This window comes from Entelurus aequoreus, linkage group LG13 (genome assembly GCF_033978785.1).
Source record: "Entelurus aequoreus isolate RoL-2023_Sb linkage group LG13, RoL_Eaeq_v1.1, whole genome shotgun sequence".
Lineage (NCBI taxonomy): Eukaryota > Metazoa > Chordata > Actinopteri > Syngnathiformes > Syngnathidae > Entelurus > Entelurus aequoreus.
In genome coordinates this window covers 40,624,583-40,643,915 of record NC_084743.1, presented here as the reverse complement: position 1 = coordinate 40,643,915, position 19,333 = coordinate 40,624,583, and the positions used below count along the sequence as shown (strand labels likewise).

Sequence of the window (19,333 nt, the reverse complement as noted above, 5' to 3'; positions counted from 1 at the left end):
ATGACCTTCGATCCTGCAAACGGTACTGCATCAACAAGCGACATCAATGTGGAAAGGATATCACCACATGGGCTTCAGAATACTTCGGAAAACCATTGTCAGTAACTACAGTTGGTCGCTACATCTGTAACTGCAAGTTAAAACTCTATCTACTATGCAAAGCGAAAGCCATTTATCAACAACACCCAGAAACGCCGCCAGCTTCGCTGGGCCCGAGCTTATCTAAGATGGACTGATGCAAAGTGGAAAAGTGTTCTGTGGTTTGACAAGTCCACATTTCAAATTGTTTTTGGAAACTGTGGACATTGTGTGCCACGTTGTGTGACCAAAGAGGAAAAGAACCATCCGGATTGTTATAGGCGCAAAGTTCAAAAGCCAGCATCTCTGTTGGTATGGGGGTGTATTCGCGCCCAAGGTATGGGTAACTTACACATCTGTGAAGGCGCCAAGGTACATAGAGGTTTTGGAGCAACATATGTTGCCATCCAAGAAACTTCTTTTTCATGCTTATTTCATCAAGACAATGCCAAGCCACAGTCTGCACGTGTTACAACAGCGTGGCTTCCTAGTAAAAAAGTGCAGGTACTAGACTGGCCTGCCTGTAGTCCAGACCTGTCTCCCATTGAAAAATGTGTGGTGCATTATGAAGCGTAAAATACCCCAACAGAGACCCCGGACTGTTGAACAACTTAAGCTGTATATCAAGCTGTATATCAAGCAAGAATGGGAAAGAATTCCACCTGAAAAGCTTCAAAAATTGGCCTCCTCAGTTTCCAAATGATTACTGAGTGTTGTTAAAAGGAAAGGCAATGTAATGCAATGTAATACAGTGGTAAAAATGTCCCTGTGCCAACGTTTTTGCAGTGTGTTGCCAATAAATTCTAAGTTAATGATTATTTGCAAAAAAAAAATTCAGTTTCTCAATTCGAAAATTAAATATCTTGTCTTTGTCGTGTATTCAATTGAATATAAGTTGAAAAGGATGTGCAAATCATTGTATTGTGATTTACACAACATGCCAACTTCACTGGTTTTGGGTTTTGTATACGGAAAAAAAAAATTATCTTAAATTTTGTGGGTGCACTTTATAGTGCTGAAAATGTGGTAATTAATGTTAAAGAACAACTACAACACCAATTTCTACAAAATGCAAAAATATTACTTAAAATCTTTTTTAATTCTATGATGCATTATCAGTCCGTCTCTAACTCTCCAAGTCCGAAAGAGAAGCCGAATGCGTCCGTACCTTTCGACATTCACTGGTGGTGGTAGAGCTTTAGAAACATCCGAGCCTCTCTTGCCAGTGGATGGCATGATGGTTTCACCCTCTGACTTTAACTTGTCCACAAAATTGTCCACCTCTTTCCCTTTAGCACCTAGCTTCAGTGCCTTACTTGGTCCACTTGGTCTGGACAAAGCAAAAAAAGAAGGCAAATAGGGAAAAAAATGTCATTTAAGGTTCTCCAACAGTCTATCATCTCTCAACCATTCAAGAGATAAGCAGAATAACGAGTACTGTTCAACTGTTGATTTTGATTGTCTTGTACCTGACTGTAGTGGGTGTGTTCTTGGGTTTTTCAGGTTCAACAATGGTGTCCGTAATGATAGATCCAGAAGAGATACTGGTCATGCCAGCACTGCCAAAACCACCAAAACCTGGCACCTTCTTGCCAGATCGCTCAGCATCCCTTCTAGCCTGTTGCAACTCCTTAGCCTTTCTCCTCATCTCTGCCTTGGCCTCTCGTTCTTGAGTCTATGAGTCAACAAAACAAAGGTTTAGGTGCTGGGTAATATAGTTAGGGGTGTCAAACCCAATCACAGAAGGGGCCAAAACACAAAGCATGTTAAATGAATAATTAATAATTTTAGGATTGATGACAGTCCGATCTTGTTCTGCCTCTACATTACAACCGTTTACAATTGCTCATCTACTTTCTGTATCACGTGTAGAGGAGGGATCACTTTGATTAAATTTCATGTCTTGATTTTGACTTTGTTGATTATGCATTTAGGAGTCTCTGACTTTGTCCACACTGCAAAGTGTGCAGCCCAATTTAGATTTTTTGTTACATCAATCGTTTTTTATGAAGTCTTTCATATTACTGTAAAATATGCAAATTCTATGTATGTTTAATGTTAACCGAATGCGTTCATGAACTGACACGCATGCACACAAAACATTAGATGTCATACGCGGAGTCCTGTGTTTACAAAAGTAAACATGGACCAGGTCCGTGTTGGTGTCAGTCCTGGCATATTATGGCAATTTCAAGGAGTTGATGCAACATTTTATTTTTCACGTGGTAGATTAAGGAAGAAGGCAAAAATTCCAGCTATGGTATTTTGAGGGGCGGCAGTACACTTGTGTGATGGTACCAAGAAGGAGCGTGTGGGTGAGGCAGAGCGGCGGGACATTCCTACCATATTTTAATAACTTCTAAAATAATATTTCACCACTGGCTGTTTTCTACTCTATCCCTTACCATTTACTTTAGAGGTCTTTCAAGGGGGCCTGCCCCAATATTTGAGAAGAACTGCTCAAAAGTCATGCAAAAGATTTGAGTTGGCATCAATTTATTAAACAGAAAAATGTCATATTTATTCATCTCCAACAACTTCTGAAATATATGGAAGTCATCCTCCACAAGTAGGGCTGTGGCTATCAATTATTTTTGTAATATATCAATTAATTTGTTCAATTAATAAAGTTGTCAGATAAAACACTTTCAGCGTGTATTTTAAATAAGTAAAAAAAGGTGTTGCCTAAATATAGGTACACAGATACCAGTGACGTAAAAATAAATAAATAAATAGAGGAATTGAAAAATATCAGCTTGGGGTCAAAGTGGCCCTTTTGGGGGTCCAGGGGGGATCGTCCCCTGAAGTTGAAGAGATTTTACCATTTTTGAGATGCTTTGGAAGACATTTCCTGCATAGAAATTCTGTAAAAATACAAGAAAACTTACTAAAGTTTTTTATCTATTAGATCAGACCTGGGCATTCTGCGGCCCGCGGGCCGCACCTGGCCCTTTGTAAGTCCCTGTCCGGCCCGCGTGAGGCCAATTATAAATTACAAAATACATTTAAAAAAGTATCTATTTCGAGTGTGCAATACAACAGTGCTGCTTTTGTTTTGAAAAGCGTTATTTGTATTACTTCCGTGTGGACGTATGCTCGTGCGCGCAGCGGCAATCACAAATACAAAATACATTTAAAAAAACATCTTTGTCGTGCGTGCAATACAACTGTGCTGCTTTTATTTTGAAAAGTGTTATATGTGCGTATGTCCTGTGAGGGAAGGCGCACAGCGGTTATCCCAGAGACGCTAAAAAGAGAAAAGTTGATGACGAATGGCGTGTTTTAAAAAAGACATGGACTGCCAAGTAAAGGTAAAGCCGTGTGCTTATTTGTGGTACACACGTTGCTGTGTTTAAAGAATATAGTGTAACGACCTGCTGAAGTAGATGTTGTCTTCTTGAGTTGTGTAAATGAGAAGTGAGGAGACGTGCGTGTGGAAGGAACGAGATATGTTGAGCTGTGTTAGTATAGCTTGCTCAATAAAAGTTAAAAAATTGCGTCAGACTTGCTGTGCACTTCTGGACGCTACAATTGGTGTCAGAAGTAAAACTTTGCGCATACTGCGCTGCTTGTGTGCTACGTCATCGGGAGGTACGTGCCACGTGAGGAGCTCGCCGGAAAGAGAGAGAGAGAGAGAGAGAGAGAGCGTTTACAGGTGCAGCCACGCTGCTTGCCACGGGGGGAATTCCGCCCTCAATGAAGACTCCCAGGTTTGATGGCAAGGCGAACTGGGAGGCATTTCATCCCACTTGTGACATCAATTGTAGCGTCCAGAAGAAGTGCACACCAAGTCTGACGTTCTTTTTAAACTTTTATTGAGCATGCTATACTAACACAGCTCAACTTATCTCGTTCTTTCCAAAAGGAAAACCAATCCTCACTCCTCATTTCCGCAACAGCAACGCTTCTTCCTTCTTCGCCAATCACCTTACAGACGTGCTACGTTCACAACAAAGAGGATGCAGGATGAAGTGACAGAAATTGAAATTTTTGTATTGTAATATACATCAGGAAGTGTTGTGTAAGAAAGTGTTAAAAATATAACCATCAAAAGCCATCTGCTTTTGTATAAAGATAAGTTAGGTTAAATGAAAATATTATTATTATTATTATTATCTATCTTACGGTATATCAAAAATAATTTGTGCAAAACTTAATTGAAATATTGTCGGTGTGGCCCTCCAGCAGTGCTCGGGTTGCTCATGCGGCCCCCGGTAAAAATTAATTGCCCACCCCTGTATTAGATGCTAGAGCCCCCTGGCCGACCCAATGTGCTGTTAAGACAGCGTTTCTCAAAGTGTGGGGCGCGCCCCACTGGTGGGGAATAGAGACGTGACATGTGGGGCGCGAGGAACGGGAGGAAATTTCACTTTAATTTTTTTTTTTTTAAATTATATTCTTAGATTTTTTTTTTTACTATGCTTTCATTTTCTTTACACACTGTTAATCACTTTGTGATTCTGTCTGTGAAATCCGCTATATAAATAAATGTAAATTACTAATTTATCCTGTAGGCTTTAAATTTCTAGGTAGGAGCGAAAGTTTGACAGACATAGCAACAGTAACTAATGGGGGCGGGGCTAAGCGGAAGCTTTGTGAATGGCGAGTCACTGTGCGAGGATTTGCTGTTTTGCAAATACATAAAAAATAGAGCCACTGCTGATGAGCTGTTCAAGATAATGGACAGTTTCCTCAAAGAACATGACCTTAAATGGGAAAACTGTGTGGGCTTTTGCTCTGATGGCGCACAGACCATGGCAGGGTAAAGAAACGGGCTGCAGGCTCTAATAAAGAGGGTTGCGCCAAATGCGCATTGGACACACTGTGTCATTCACCGGGAAGCACTCGCGTCAAGGCAGCTCAGCCCCGAACTCAATGAGGTTTTAACAGTGGCAGTGTCAAGCCTGCAACCCCGATTTGAAAAGCTGTGCAGTGCAAAACAGGCTCATTGCAGCCACTAATGCTGGAGTACTGTAAAACTCATGTTCACTTGCCCTGTCTTGCCAAATGCATATAGCTCCTCCTTTTTTTTGTGCAAAGATTGCAAAGTGGCACTTTTATTTTATTTATTATTGAACTTGATGCAAGTTATTTGATTTATTGTTGAACTTGATGCAAGTTATAACACTTTTATTTGATTTATTATTGAACTTGATGCAAGTTATAACACTTTTTTTTATTTATTATTGAACTTGATGCAAGTTATAACACTTTTTTTGATTTATTATTGAACTTGATGCAAGTTATAACACTTTTTTTGATTTATTATTGAACTTGATGCAAGTTATAACACTTTTGTTTTATTTATTATTGAACTTGATGCAAGGTATTTTATTTATTATTGAACTTGATGCAAGTTATACCACAGCTGCACAGTTATTTTATTTATTATTGAACTTGATGTTATTTTATGTTATTGACTTTGAATGTATACAACTTGATGTTACTTGATGTTCAATAAATTTGAAAATGTTAAGCTTGGCATTGGCGTTCTGTTGGGGCGATGGGGGCAGGTGGGGCTTGAAAACTCCCCCTTGTCCAAAGTGGGGGATGACAAAAAAAGTTTGAGAACCACTGTGTTAAGATAATGACTGATAAAGACGTGACATCCCTGCTACGAATATCTTGTCGTGCGGCTGACAAAAGTTTGCGCCTTGTAATTTTGTGGAGATGAGTTCGCCAACAGTCAGGTTGGGAAAAGCTGTTTCGGTCATGTATTTACGACCATGCAAGCACATTTGTCAGGGTTTATTGTTTTTGTCCCGCGTCTGCATGGCGAGCTTTCAAATGCTTTATTAAGTTGCTTGAATTGAAACGTCCTCCATGTGTGCCACCCCTTGAAACAAAGATATTGTAAAGTTTGCATGTTGCAGTGCGTCTTGTAGGCTGCTCGACTTTGTAATGTTGCCACACCGCTATCATGTTTGCTTTGGTAGCACAGTCCTTCATTTGTGTTTTGGTCTTCGATTATCACTGTTGAAGCCAAGTTAAATCATGAAATGCAACCTTACCCGAGCAAAAATGATGCATGAGTCTTGATACCAACTTCCTTGACCCAGCCACGTACAACTAACTTGTAGACCTTCAGGCTTTTTCAAATTTTCATCTGTTTGCCGTGTAGAATGACGTCTGGAGTACCAGATATCTGTTCCCGACAGATAATCCTTGAGATCACTCGACAAAACGTTTTTTGATAACGTATATAGAGATAGATTCCATTGCATAGTTGTTGTTTTTTTGCTTGTATCTGCTTTTAATAGTATGATCAAGTTTGTAATGCCCTTGCGTACTCAGATTGTTCACACTCTGCTGCACAGGAGCCATATTGGTTTGGTGCCCCAACACTTTGTTTACTTCCATTAAAAACTCTTGTGACTGAATACAACCTGTTGGCATAGGAGCATAACTATATTTAATCAAGTGATTCTTTGGCGTACCACTAGATGGAGCCCGCGTACCACTACATTTTGAGAATCACTGCGCTAGAACAATAGCGGAGAGGGGCAGTCTAGGCAAAACAACACTGATGAAGTATGATAAATTGAGAGGAAGTATTTAACAATTTAACATTTGAAAAGGTATTAATTGGAGGAATGTTTTTCGGACAAAAAAAACTTGTTAGCATTAACATACAATCTGTAGAGGCTAGCATGTCCTTACATGCCCCCATGTATTTGAATAAAACATCCGGAATGCAAGTCAAACATAAGATGTGGTTCGCTGCCAAAATAATCGTTTACCATGTATCTGGTTGTTTGCTATTCTTAAATGTGCAGGAATTGTGACACAGCATCTATGTAGTGCTTTTGTGAAATTCCAGCTCCATTTGATAGTGCTAACATTTCACCACAATGTTGATCTTTTTCAGTTAAACCTGTCACCTTATTTGGGCCCTTTGTTCTCTTTCCACCTTGTTGTTATTCTTTGAGCTATGTATCTCGGAACTCCGCTGTCCCCACCACAAACATAGGCCACATCACCAATAGGTACACCGCTCTCATGTGTGCTCTCTTGAAGCATTTAACTTAAGAGCATTTAACTCAAACGAGTCATTGAACCAACAAAATTCTAATCAAAGCTTTTTTAACTTATCAGAGACAAGCAAAAAAGTATCAATATATGTCCATGTGTTGACTCTTAATGCCTGATAGTCATTGATAGATCTGTATTAACTATACCTGTTACAACATTTGCATTTCAAAATATGGGAAATTTCCAAGGAAAATGGGTTAAAATAGGGATTTAAAATTTCTTCACAGTTTTCCAATAAAAATATTGCACGTACGTGATACCACTGTGGCATCTCTTCTAACACTCACAATTTACAGTTAGCGTGTACAATATAAGGCATCTTATTGGGAACCCTGTGATATTGCATAAATGAAAATTTAAAAAAAATTCTGGCCTTCTACACGGCTCCTACATTTTTCAAGCTAGCTCACGTGAAGTCTTACTCAATTTTACGAAATCATTAGGATGTGTGAGAAACTACCTGCTCTTCTTTAGGTAAATCAAGATAATAATTCTATTTGTCAAGATATTTACACAAAGCTTCTACAATTTCAACTGGGAAGGTTGACAGTTATGGTATTACCTAATCAGGAGTACATTTAAAGAACCAAAGCCAGAATTAAACTCACCTCTCTGACCGCACGGAAAACCTTCTCCTCATGAGAGTCCATCTCTGTGAAGGTGCGGATTTGAGCCAGGTTGACATTTTCTCTGTAGCCTAACGCCACAATTTCATCGAAAGCGAAGATCAGGTCAAAACAGTGCTCAGATATTTCACTTTCCTCCAGCACACGGCAGTATTCTGGTATCTGGATAAGCATAAAGGGGATATCATTTCCATGTATGAATACAAATATAGGTATAAGCCTATATTTGAAATATGGTGAATTAAAAAATGCCAGATGTGAGATTTAGTGAAATAAATCATCTATGTCAGAGTGTTTGCATAGATAACACGCACAAATATAAAGTCTAACCAGCAGAAAGAAAACAATGCCTTTTTAATAGACATTGGGCGATTATATGATCATGATCAATTTCAGGTACCGTATTTTTTGGAGTATAAGTCGCTCCGGAGTATAAGTCGCACCGGCCGAAAATGCATAATAAAGAAGGAAAAAAACATATATAAGTCGCACTGGAGTATAAGTCTCATTTTTGGGGGAAATTTATTTGATAAAACCCAACACCAAGAATAGACATTTGAAAGGCAATTTAAAATAAATAAAGAATAGTGAACAACAGGCTGAATAAGTGTACGTTATATGACGCATAAATAACCAACTGAGAACGTGCCTGGTATGTTAACGTAACATATTATGGTAAGAGTCATTCAAAAAACTATAACATAGTACATGCTATACGTTTACCAAACAATCTGTCACTCCTAATCGCTAAATCCCATGAAATCTTATACGTCTAGTCTCTTACGTTAATGAGCTAAATAATATTATTTGATATTTTACGGTAATGTGTTAATAATTTCACACATAAGTCGCTCCTGAGTATAAGTCGCACCCCCGGCCAAACTATGAAAAAAACTGTGACTTATAGTCCGAAAAATACGGTAGTTTACTGTGAGCTGTGAGCAAAATAACTCAAACAGGAAGAGTTGACCTTTTACAGTTCCACTTGCGGTGATCGAACGTAGCGGTAAAATTCACCAAGCCGTGACTTGTAGTTATCCTCCAAAGATGCTATTGCTAAAAAAAAAAGCTAACTCGACGTCGGTTGTGTGGCGGTGCTTTGGATCGCCACAAGGTATTAGGGGTGCAAATCTTTGGGCACCTCACGATTCGATTCCGATTTTTGGGGTAACAATTGGATTCAGAATCGATTTTCGATTCACAATCAATAAGAGGGCATGTCTATGTATCTGAATTTAGAGATGGCATTTGTAATTTATTTGTGTATGTGGGACTGCTGGTCATAGACACTTTGTTAGGCTCGTTTGGTGTGTTTTTCTTTTCATCATTTTGTAGTTTTGCGGTAAAACTTTGTAAAATTTTAACACGGTCTCTGGACTGTTCTTCATGCTATGTCTTCAAGTGAGACAAGATCTGTCACAACTTAAAATCGTTGCACCCCTAATTAAGATTAATTAGGGGTGCAACGATTTTAAGTTGCTGATTCGCTGACTTTACTGTCAATCATATAGGAATCAGCCTCAGACAGATCTTCCAATCATTATGCTCAGCGTCCAGGCCAGCTGAGGTCAAGCCCACTTCTCATACAATTGCAAAGATGCTCTGCGTACGATAGGCAAAACAAAGACTGTTTAGTTATGCTGCTATGGAGACTCGGCTTCAACACTTGACGCTACCACAATGAATGAGAGGAAAGTCGCATCAAATATCGCGAAAGTAGCAGATTATAAACAAAAGTTGAACGCATATTTGGCCAATGAAATGTAAAAACAATAGTAAATATTTGACCACTATTTTTTTATATTTTGGTGGAAGTTGAGCTTCCCTCATAGTTTTAGAATAATTGCCACTGTACAGAGTTATATTCTAAAATTGCTACACACAACTGGATCAGAGGGAGATAATGAAGGCACATTTATCACGGACACCTTGGCAGAAAGAAGCCTGTGGCATCGCGCCCTAACAACAATTGTGTCTTTTACTGAACAAGCTCTATCCCAAACGTGCACTGTCATTTCAATGAAGGACTCAAGCTGCACTGTTACAGGCTAGACCAGGGGTCGGCAACCCACGGCTCCGGAGCCGCATGCGGCTCTTTGACCACTCAGATGCGGCCCAGCTGCATACCTGCCGACCCTCCCGGTTTTACCCAGGAGACTTACGGATCTCAGTGGCTCTCCTAGAAATCTCCCGGGGCATATATTCTCCAATTTTCACCCTAACAACTAAATTAAGGGCTTGCTCTAATAGCACTGCATTTATTGTCCTCTATAGCCTGTACAAACAGCGTGCCAGCCCGGCCACATGCTGTACGAAGCTTATACTTGCACGCGTAGTAGACAGCAAGGCATACTTGGTCAACAGCCACACAGCTTACACTGACAGTGGCCGTATAAAACAACTTTAACACTGTTACGTTACAAATATGAGCCACACTGTGAAGCCACACCAAAAAAAGAATGACAAACACATTTCTGGAGAACCTCCGCACCGTAACACAACACAACAAATACCCAGAATCCCATGCAGCCCTAGCTACCAGCAAACCCCCCCACACATCAACCCCCCCCTCCTCCGTCCGTCGGTTGAGGGGGGCGGGGTTTGGTGGTAGCGGGGTGTATAATGTAGACCGGAAGAGTTAGGGCTGCATGGGATTCTGGGTATTTGTTTTGTTGTGTTTATGTTGTGTTACAGTGTGGATGTTCTCCAGAAATGTGTTTGTCATTCTTTTTTGGTGTGGGTTCACAGTGTGGCGCATATTTGTAACGTAGCAGTATTAAAGTTGTTTTATACGGCCACCGTCAGTGTAAGCTGTGTGGCTGTTGACCAAGTATGCCTTGCTGTCACTTACGTGTGCAAGCAGAAGCTGCATACAACATGTGGCCGAGCAGGTACGCTGTTTGAGCAGGCTGTAGAGGGTGCTAAAAGCAGTACCATCACACCCTGAAATTCGGGAGTCTCCCGGAAAAATTGTGAGGGTTGGCAAGTATGACGCTATCAAGCGCCATTCATTTAAAACTCGCGGGCCGCACTAACATTACATTTTCATATTAAGGTGCGGGCCGGGGCGTGTGTCTGAGACCCCTAGTTAAAACATAGCACAAAGCATAAAAAGCTTTATATGCAGTGTTATTTCATTTTAAATTTTCAAAAGAGTTTTGTGGCTCCTATTGTTTTCTTTAATTTGTGAAACTTGTCAAAATGGCTCTTTGAGTGGTAAAGGTTGCCGACCCCTGGGCTAGACGTCCAACACTTCATCATCGCGCTTCCCACCCACCAGCAAGCCATCCATCAACTTGCGGTCACAGTAATCGCATTAATTAATTTACATGTTTTCATTATGTGCATGAACGTACTTCTGAGGGAGTGAGCTGTTTTGAACCGGAGCATAATTTTTAGCCTTTTTAAAAATGTATATTAAAATCCCCTGTCAACTGTCCTTTTAGGACCTTCCATGCGCAAAGCTAGGAAGACCCTTAAACATTTCTTTAAGGCAGCATTGGGCAATGACCAGTCTGAGTATCGTGAGTTCAATTCTAAACAAGAAAATCATGAGTCATATATTTTCCTAAATCGCACAGCCCTGAGCGGGATACAGACTAAAGTGACAATTTAATCTAACAGAAAGGCTTACCACACGAGAGAAGAGTCTTAGTGTTTCAAGATCTTCAAGGATGTTGCTGTTCTTGGTGGTGATTAGGACCATGTAGAGCTTCTCCAGTGGCTGATACACATAACGGACACTGTCCGTTTCCACAAAAGTATGCTGCTTCCCTGTGTTCATTAGTTTAGGAAATGCCGCAAGGAGACCTTCGATTCGTGTCCGCGTCATTTCAACAAATTGCCGCGAAACGATGGCCTTGCCAGCCTTGGTGCAAACCGCCGCTGCCAACAGCACCTGCAAATGAGAGTATGCTATATTGTTCACACAACAAACACTGTGCTGACAGACATACATACAAGTGCAGCCTATACTATACTGTAGTTTTTTGTTTAATATAATGGCAGGTATGTTGCCATAAATGTTATAAACATTTGATACTAAATAAACTATTGTTAACACAAGTACACAAAGCAATACTGCATTTGTAAGAAAGGTGCCGATGTTGCCAAATGTCTTAGATGTGAAGTTATAATGTATGATGCACCAATGAACACTTACTGTAAAAACAACAAAAAACTACGGAGCATTATCTTCTTCAGAAAAATATTTATCAGTAAAATGTTGTCTCAAGGAAGTCAGGGAAAAGCACTTTTAACTGACAGCAGGTAACGACGTTAGCAATGATTACGGCTACACACAGGAACGAGCTAGTTCACGTCAGCATAGTCTACACATAACTGCCGCTCATTCAGCGTCATTACTCAGTTCGAACGACTCAAATATACTCTGCCTCAGATTTTTGTTACAAAATATAATAACACATTCGTTGAGTTAATCAAGAGTGAACTCTAAGCTAACTGTTATCTCGCATTAGCTAGCTAGCTACTTAGCCTATGTTTTGAAGTGCTAGGCCTGACAAGACGTATTTACTTTAGGATCCAATTATTCTTACTCACCATTTTTATTTTACTATCCTTAGGGCGTCGGCCTGCAGTTTCTGGTCTTATTTGGTTTGATTATCTTAATGACTCCAAATGGGCAAAGTACGACGCTTCTGCTGACGAGAGTATGTGTGATAGTTAGCTAGATGGTGTCAATATGGCAGCAGGACAGAGCCACGTCTCCACCGGAAGTGTAGCACCGGATCAGCCCACTGCAAACCAGTGACATGATGGTTGGTTGGTTGAAGTTTATCCCGAACACGTGTAAAATTTCTATATAATACAACACATATTTTCATTTATTTACAACATGTCCGAAATGGAGTAGGAAGAAGCAAAGTTTATATAATCTTACCCATTTTCTACCTCATAGCAATTCCAGTACTAACACATATTTTCACTTCCTGGTCTTAATTTGTACATAATTACATCAATTCATTCTGAATACAACAGTTCTCTTTCTAAATAGTCAGTTATGATTCACATTATGTGATGAATAACATCTTATTTTACATAGGTACAAGAAGTTTATCATAGTTCTTCCTTTTACTTTGTAAACATTTGTAGGTTGAGCAATGTTGCATTCATGTTACCTGTTTCTTAACCAGGGCTGCCAACCCTCACGCTTTGAGTGTAAGAGTTACGCAACACTAGACATTTTTATGATTATATTTTCCCATTCACTACTCTAAATTTTTTTTTAGAATAATAAACTTTTTTCCATGCAACATGTGGCAGTACGAGTACTGATTGATTGACAGAAAAGAAGCAATCCATAAGCTATTGTGCCTAAATCTAGCCAACCACAGACGGCACCACGCAATGTTAACCAATCAGAAGCAACCTAAAGCGAGTCTTGGCGTCTCTATTTTTCACTCACACCTCAGCGCAGTGTTGTCAACTTGGCGACTTTCTTGCTAAATGTAGTATCTTTCCTACTAATACTAAATCTAGCAACTGTTTTGGATGTTTTGGAGACATGAACGCGCGTATCACTCTAATGTCCTCAACGAACAAGCGGCAGCTAAGCCTTTTCCTCAAGGGTGGTGCCTCGTCTAATGCATGTCAGCTCTTAGACAGCTTGTACTGAAAACGCATTTCCTTGTACTTTTAAGTGCAATGACAATAAAGTCCATCCTATTCCAGTCAGAGCACAGAGGAGACCCACACCCACTCTGCGTAAAACTGCCCCTGTTTCTGCGTTTGTTTACAGTGTGAGATTCATGTAAATGTGTCATCACTGTCATGCTTTAAATAAAAATAAACCTATCGTTCATGTTATGTCCAGTCAATAGATTTGGTTAGTTCGTGAACGTCACAAGCCCTTAGTCTTTTCATCAAATTTGAAACGATGTAAAACATAAATACAAAAATACAACTAAACTAAGAATCAACCGAATACAATTTATTTACAATTCTAATCATAATTAGCATTTTTTTAACTTAATTTTTATGTCTCACACTACGTTATTCCTCTCCTGTAGCATCCATTGTAATCAATTGTGCAAATAAGGTAAGGCAATGATGTCATTTAGCGACTTCTAACAACTTTTAAGACTTACTGTGGAGTTGGCAACACTGGAAGATGAAGAGAGATCAGAAGAGATTGAGGACAATGAGCACTGAAAACACAGATGCAGAGGATGAGACAGAAGAGCGAGCAGAGAAAGCAGTGGAGATCATAGACTAGCATTAGGAGGCCACAGTGCAGGGAGAGGTGTTAGAGGTGAGAACATCAGTCTTAAGGCATAAATCGACGTTGAAACAGGCCAAATCGGAGTAGAAGAAGGTCAATTTTCTTTCAAACGCATCATGCCACGAAAGTCTCACTCTCGTCATTTTCTGAAACTTGGCAGCCCTGCTTAACTATCTTACTTTATATGGCCTTTTTTTAATACCCAATAATAAACTACAAAAGCCTTAATAGGTATGCACTTGTTGCAATGCAAATCCCAATGAAGTGAAGATTTATGAGACTTTTCAGTACAGTATTCAATGTAAGAGTGATGGGTTGTTTGCGGAAAATCCGGCTCTGTGGAGCAAAAACCAAGACTGAAATCATAACTAGGAGTGCAATGATCCTCAGGGTGATCAGTCCTATAGTCTCACTTCGTCCCATGCGGCAAAAGGGCTTACCACACCCTGTCTTTAACTCAAATTGTTGGAGGATGTCCCTCTCACATTCAATCGGTTCATCACAAGGTTCACACATACTTTCAGTTTTATTCTCAATCTCCCATTCACATCCTCATCACATCCATCATCTTTTCGTACCTAATTTTTTAAGTCACTTGCAATGTTTCTCAGGTGCTTTATGATTTTTCTTAAAGATCACTCAGTAGGCGCGTACACTGAGATTTGTGGCAAAATTTGCTTCATTTGTCAGGGGTTTGCCAAACATTTAGTCCATAATTAGCGGACATTGCTACCTGGAACGGCCCTAACCAGCATGGTTAGTTCCAGTTGTGGCAATGTTGTTTCCTCGAGACCCAGCATCCTGTGGAGACTGGAGGTGGCACTTGTTCTTTTGGGGTCTTGTAATAGACCCCAAAAAGGTCTTTAGTGTCAGAACAATTTATGGCTGATAATAGCATCCAAGTGTATTCAGAGATATCTTCTTGCTGTGCTTTCAGGGTTGCTAAATCAAAAGTCGGAGTTGTTGTGAATTTGACTCTTACTCAGGTCAGATCAAAGAACAGCAAAGTCCTGTTTCACAGAATAAGTAGTATAAGATCGACATGTAAAATAATTAAGCTTCAGTTCAACTTTAAATTCAATAGTTGGTGTACTTTAAGATTATTAAATGTAATCTGATTATTTTCACCATAACAAGGGCATGGGAATGAGTTTAACATTAAATTGGAAACTTGATACCTTACCAACAAAGCGATAGAATGGTAAAATTAATGAAATAAATAATAAAAATGCATGTCTAAAAAAATCTACTTACCATCTGTCATCATATGTTCTCCTTTCTGGATCTATTATATTTAATAATATATTTTTTAATGATTATGATCCAACCTCACACCCTGAAGCTCCTACTGGCACTCATATCTCTTCCCTGACTGTATTACAGTCTTTGCTTTGTTCAAATTTGGTATGTTATAGGCAACATAAATGTTTTCAGTGATTTATGATGTCCTCACCAGCTTCCTGAATCACTCCAATGTGCTTTGCTTCAACTGCCTGTCTACTATGTGTAACATCATCTTCCTAATAAGACAGGGGTGTCCAAACATTTTCCAGCGAGGGCCACATAGAGAAAAATTGAAGGACGCGAGGGCCACTTTTATACATTTTGTAAATGAAAAATACTCAAACCAAAACAATGTGGGTGAACATATGCTAACATTTGAAAAACACTTCTACATCCTAGCTTTGTGTTATAGATAACAAAGCAATAAAATCATTCATGATTATTTTAATAATTATTTTATTTGTTTTTATGTTAACTGTGCTCTAAAGTAAGCTTGTATTTACTAATATTGCTATTATACCGTCAACTGAAACGCTTTTGAGGGCTTTAGTACACTCAAAAACATATCATGTCTCACAAGAAATTTTTCATCATGACAGGACACACGATACCAATATTTTGGTACAGGTACTAAAATTATTGTGATACTTTTCGGTACTTTTCTACGGAGCCCCTAAAGGGACAAGGACAGGACACACGGAAATCATCAAAGACCTGATACAGTAAGACGCTCAGGTTGTCGGCCATTTTGGTTTTCAGGTCCCATTTTGAGGGGATTTGGTCCCGTTGAATTTTTCATAGTTTTTTGTTCTAATTTAATTGATTTAGTTTTTTGTTGTAATTTGGGACCTGTTTAGTTTGTCTTTAGAATGTGTCGCGGGCCAATAAAAATCACGCTGCGGGCCGTAAATGGCCCCCGGGCCGCACTTTGGACACCCCTGTAATAAGATATTGTTCACATAATTTCTAACTAATGTTAGACGCAGACATGAAGACAAATGATCGAGTATGATTAGGTGTTGTCCTTCTGCTGTGTCTCTGTTACTCACACTGGCATTAGCCTACACTAAAAAAAAAAAATAAAAAAAAAAGACAACAGAGTCCTGCAGTTGTTTCAACCTTTTTGTGGTGGTGTACTGCAGTATGGAGGTTAATCTGTGTCTTTATTACAAAAGCTATTTTATGACACTGAATTTATGTAACTGAATTTTTTGCCTTTTAATTTTGTGAACTTCATTTTTTTACATCAAATTATGCTGACAATTCCATTGAAAAAAAAATCAGGGTTTTAAAATTCAGTGTATAAAAATTCAATGTAGAAAATTTTGTGTAAAAAAAAAATCAGTGTATGAAAATTCAATTTAAAAAAATTTTGTGTATAAAAATTCAGTGTCGAAAAATTTGCTGCTTCAAAAGACAAGACTCACTTCCGGTAAATTAAGACCGAAGCAATCGATCCTGTTTCAGAACCAGCCAATGAGGTGTCAAGTTTGAAGTCATGTGACACAGGTCTTGCAAAACTGCATAAAAAAGCAGTTAATATTAAATCAATCAATCAATCAATCAATGTTTATTTATATAGCCCTAAATCACAAGTGTCTCAAAGGGCTGCACAAGCCACAACGACATCCTCGGTACAGAGCCCACATACGGGCAAGGAAAAACTCACCCCAGTGGGACATTTCAATGTGGCCCACTGGACATTTTCAAACTATAGAAATGATTCCAATGGTTAGAATCTGCACTTTTGTGTGAATTACGAAGCTCTGCTTCATGCAGACGAGGCACAAACTTAGTGGGGCAGAGTGCTGTTGACGGAGCAGCAAGTGTCAGATGGAGGCAGAGTTCTACAGCAAAAGTTCTGCAGAACAGTGATATTATATCGAATATGTGGATGTTTTTTACTTGTTATTTGTTTTTTTGCGTTTGTGTTTCGCAGTGTTGTTGCATCTTTGTTGCTCTTGCTCGATTATAGAAGATGTCAATCAAGGAGGTGGTCTGCAGTAGAGGAGCAACGTTCATATATTCTCAATATTTAGTGTTTTATTGTTAATAGTTAGTATTGTAAATCACACATTATGTATGTTCATGTACCTTTTGACATGTACATCTTTTCAGTAAAAAACTGAAAAGACCATCTCAAAAATGGAATGAAGTTTTTTTTTTTTTACTGAATTAGATGACAGTCAGAATTAGGGCTGTGATAATCTTTGGGTATCCCACGATTCGATTCAATATCGATTCTTGGGGTCACGATTCGATTCAAAATCGATTTTTTTTTTTCAATTCAACACGATTCTCAATTCAAAAACGATTTTTTCCTGATTCAAATTGATTCTCTATTCATTCAATACATAGGATTTCAGCAGGATCTACCCCAGTCTGCTGACAATGTTCCCTCTAATTTTTCATGTGTGTGAGCAAACGCAAAAACTCCCTGAGCATTCAGCGGAGCCCATGTGAGCAACATCAGACGTGCACACTGTGGCTACACTAGCAGCACACCTGTCCCAAGCCTGACTAAATAACAAGTTCAATCTCCATCCATCCATCCATTTTCTACTGCTTGTCCCTTTCGGGGTCGCTGGAGCCTATCTCAGCTGCATTCGGGCGGAAGGCGGGGTACACCGCTGGACAAGTCCCCACCTCATCGCAGGGCCAACACAGATAGACAGACAACCTTCTCTTATTATTATAATCAAATGACAGCAGTCATTTCCATTTCTAATATAAGTGTTTAGGCTCACTTACAATGACAATAACAAAAAATATTGTTTTTCATGAACTGTGTACTTGTATTGTTTGTCTGTGTGGAGGTCCTGCTTTGGAAATAGTTTGTACCCCTTTCAGACATTGCATTTAGTTCCCATTAAAACATTCACATGTTGCACAATGAGATGTAAGCAGGGGACCATGTGTACATTCCTGCAACTTCCTGTTTGTAAAAAATATATTTTTATTAGTATTTATTTAATATACTAACAGCATTTCATGTTTAATATTTATAAATTAAGATTCCTAATAAATGACACTAGAATAAGCACACATTTGATTGGTAAATCATAGTGTAACAACCTGGAATGACACTTTATGTGTGGTGTTGGAGTTGTCCGACTTTTTGTGTGGCGTAAACGCATCACTGGCTAAGTGCCATATGTGCATGTGTTGGCGCAAGTGAGAAAGAGCGAGCGGCTGCTGTTGATATAACAAAGTTGCTTTTGGTCTGGTTTGTACTGTAGAAAATGACCACTTTTGCTAGATATCATTTTTTTTACTAATGTTTTGGTGATGTGTTTATGGCCGACAATAAAGAGTTTTGCTCAGTAAATTGATGGATGGAATTCATGTCCTCAAAGCGTCTCGACAGACGTTACAATATTTGAACAATGATGACGAAAACTGTTTTCTCTGTCGTGTCCGTGTGTTGAAAATTGTTATGCGCTTATTTTTTTATTTGATTTTGTGCGTGGCATGGATTTGCCGTGCGCAGAGGACGCTTGAGCAGTGCGCAATTGCACAGGCGCGCACCTTAGAGGGTACGGAATGTTGGTGCCTGACATGCAAGCAGAGTAGTAGATTTGTGTAAAAAGCTTTTATAATTGTAAAGGACAATGTTTTATCAACTGATTGCAATAATGTAAATTTGTTTTAACTACTAAATGAACCAAAAATATGACTTATTTTATCTTTGTGAAAATATTGGACACAGTGTGTTGTCAAGCTTATGAGATGCGATGCAAGTGTAAGCCACTGTGACACTATTGTTCATTTTTTTAATTTTTTATAAATGTCTAATGATAATGTCAATGAGGGATTTTTAATCACTGCTATGTTGAAATTGTAACTAATATTGATACTGTTGTTGATAATATTAATTTTTGTTTCACTACTTTTGGTTTGCTCTGTGTCGTGTTTGTGTCTCCTCTCAATTGCTCTGTTTATTGCAGTTCTGAGTGTTGCTGGGTCGGATTTGGTTTTGGAATTGGATTGCATTGTTATGGTATTGCTGTGTATTGTTTTGTTGGATTGATTAATTTAAAAAAATTAAAAATTAAACATTTAAAATAAAAAA

At 38.9% G+C, this 19,333-nt stretch overlaps 1 protein-coding gene across 1 annotated transcript in view; it reads right to left on the bottom strand.

The window, feature by feature from the left end:
- Window positions 1-12,514, bottom strand: part of LOC133663401 (coatomer subunit delta) — a 49,827-nt gene extending 37,313 nt beyond the window's left edge. The window contains exons 1-5 of the mRNA XM_062067845.1: window positions 12,297-12,514; window positions 11,371-11,634; window positions 7,719-7,898; window positions 1,548-1,753; window positions 1,247-1,408 (exon numbers count right to left, since the gene is read on the bottom strand). Of these exons, the coding sequence (XP_061923829.1) occupies window positions 1,247-1,408; window positions 1,548-1,753; window positions 7,719-7,898; window positions 11,371-11,634; window positions 12,297-12,299 (815 nt within the window). The 5' untranslated portion in view covers window positions 12,300-12,514. The remainder of the gene's footprint in view (window positions 1-1,246; window positions 1,409-1,547; window positions 1,754-7,718; window positions 7,899-11,370; window positions 11,635-12,296) is intronic.
- Window positions 12,515-19,333: the final 6,819 nt, after the last annotated feature.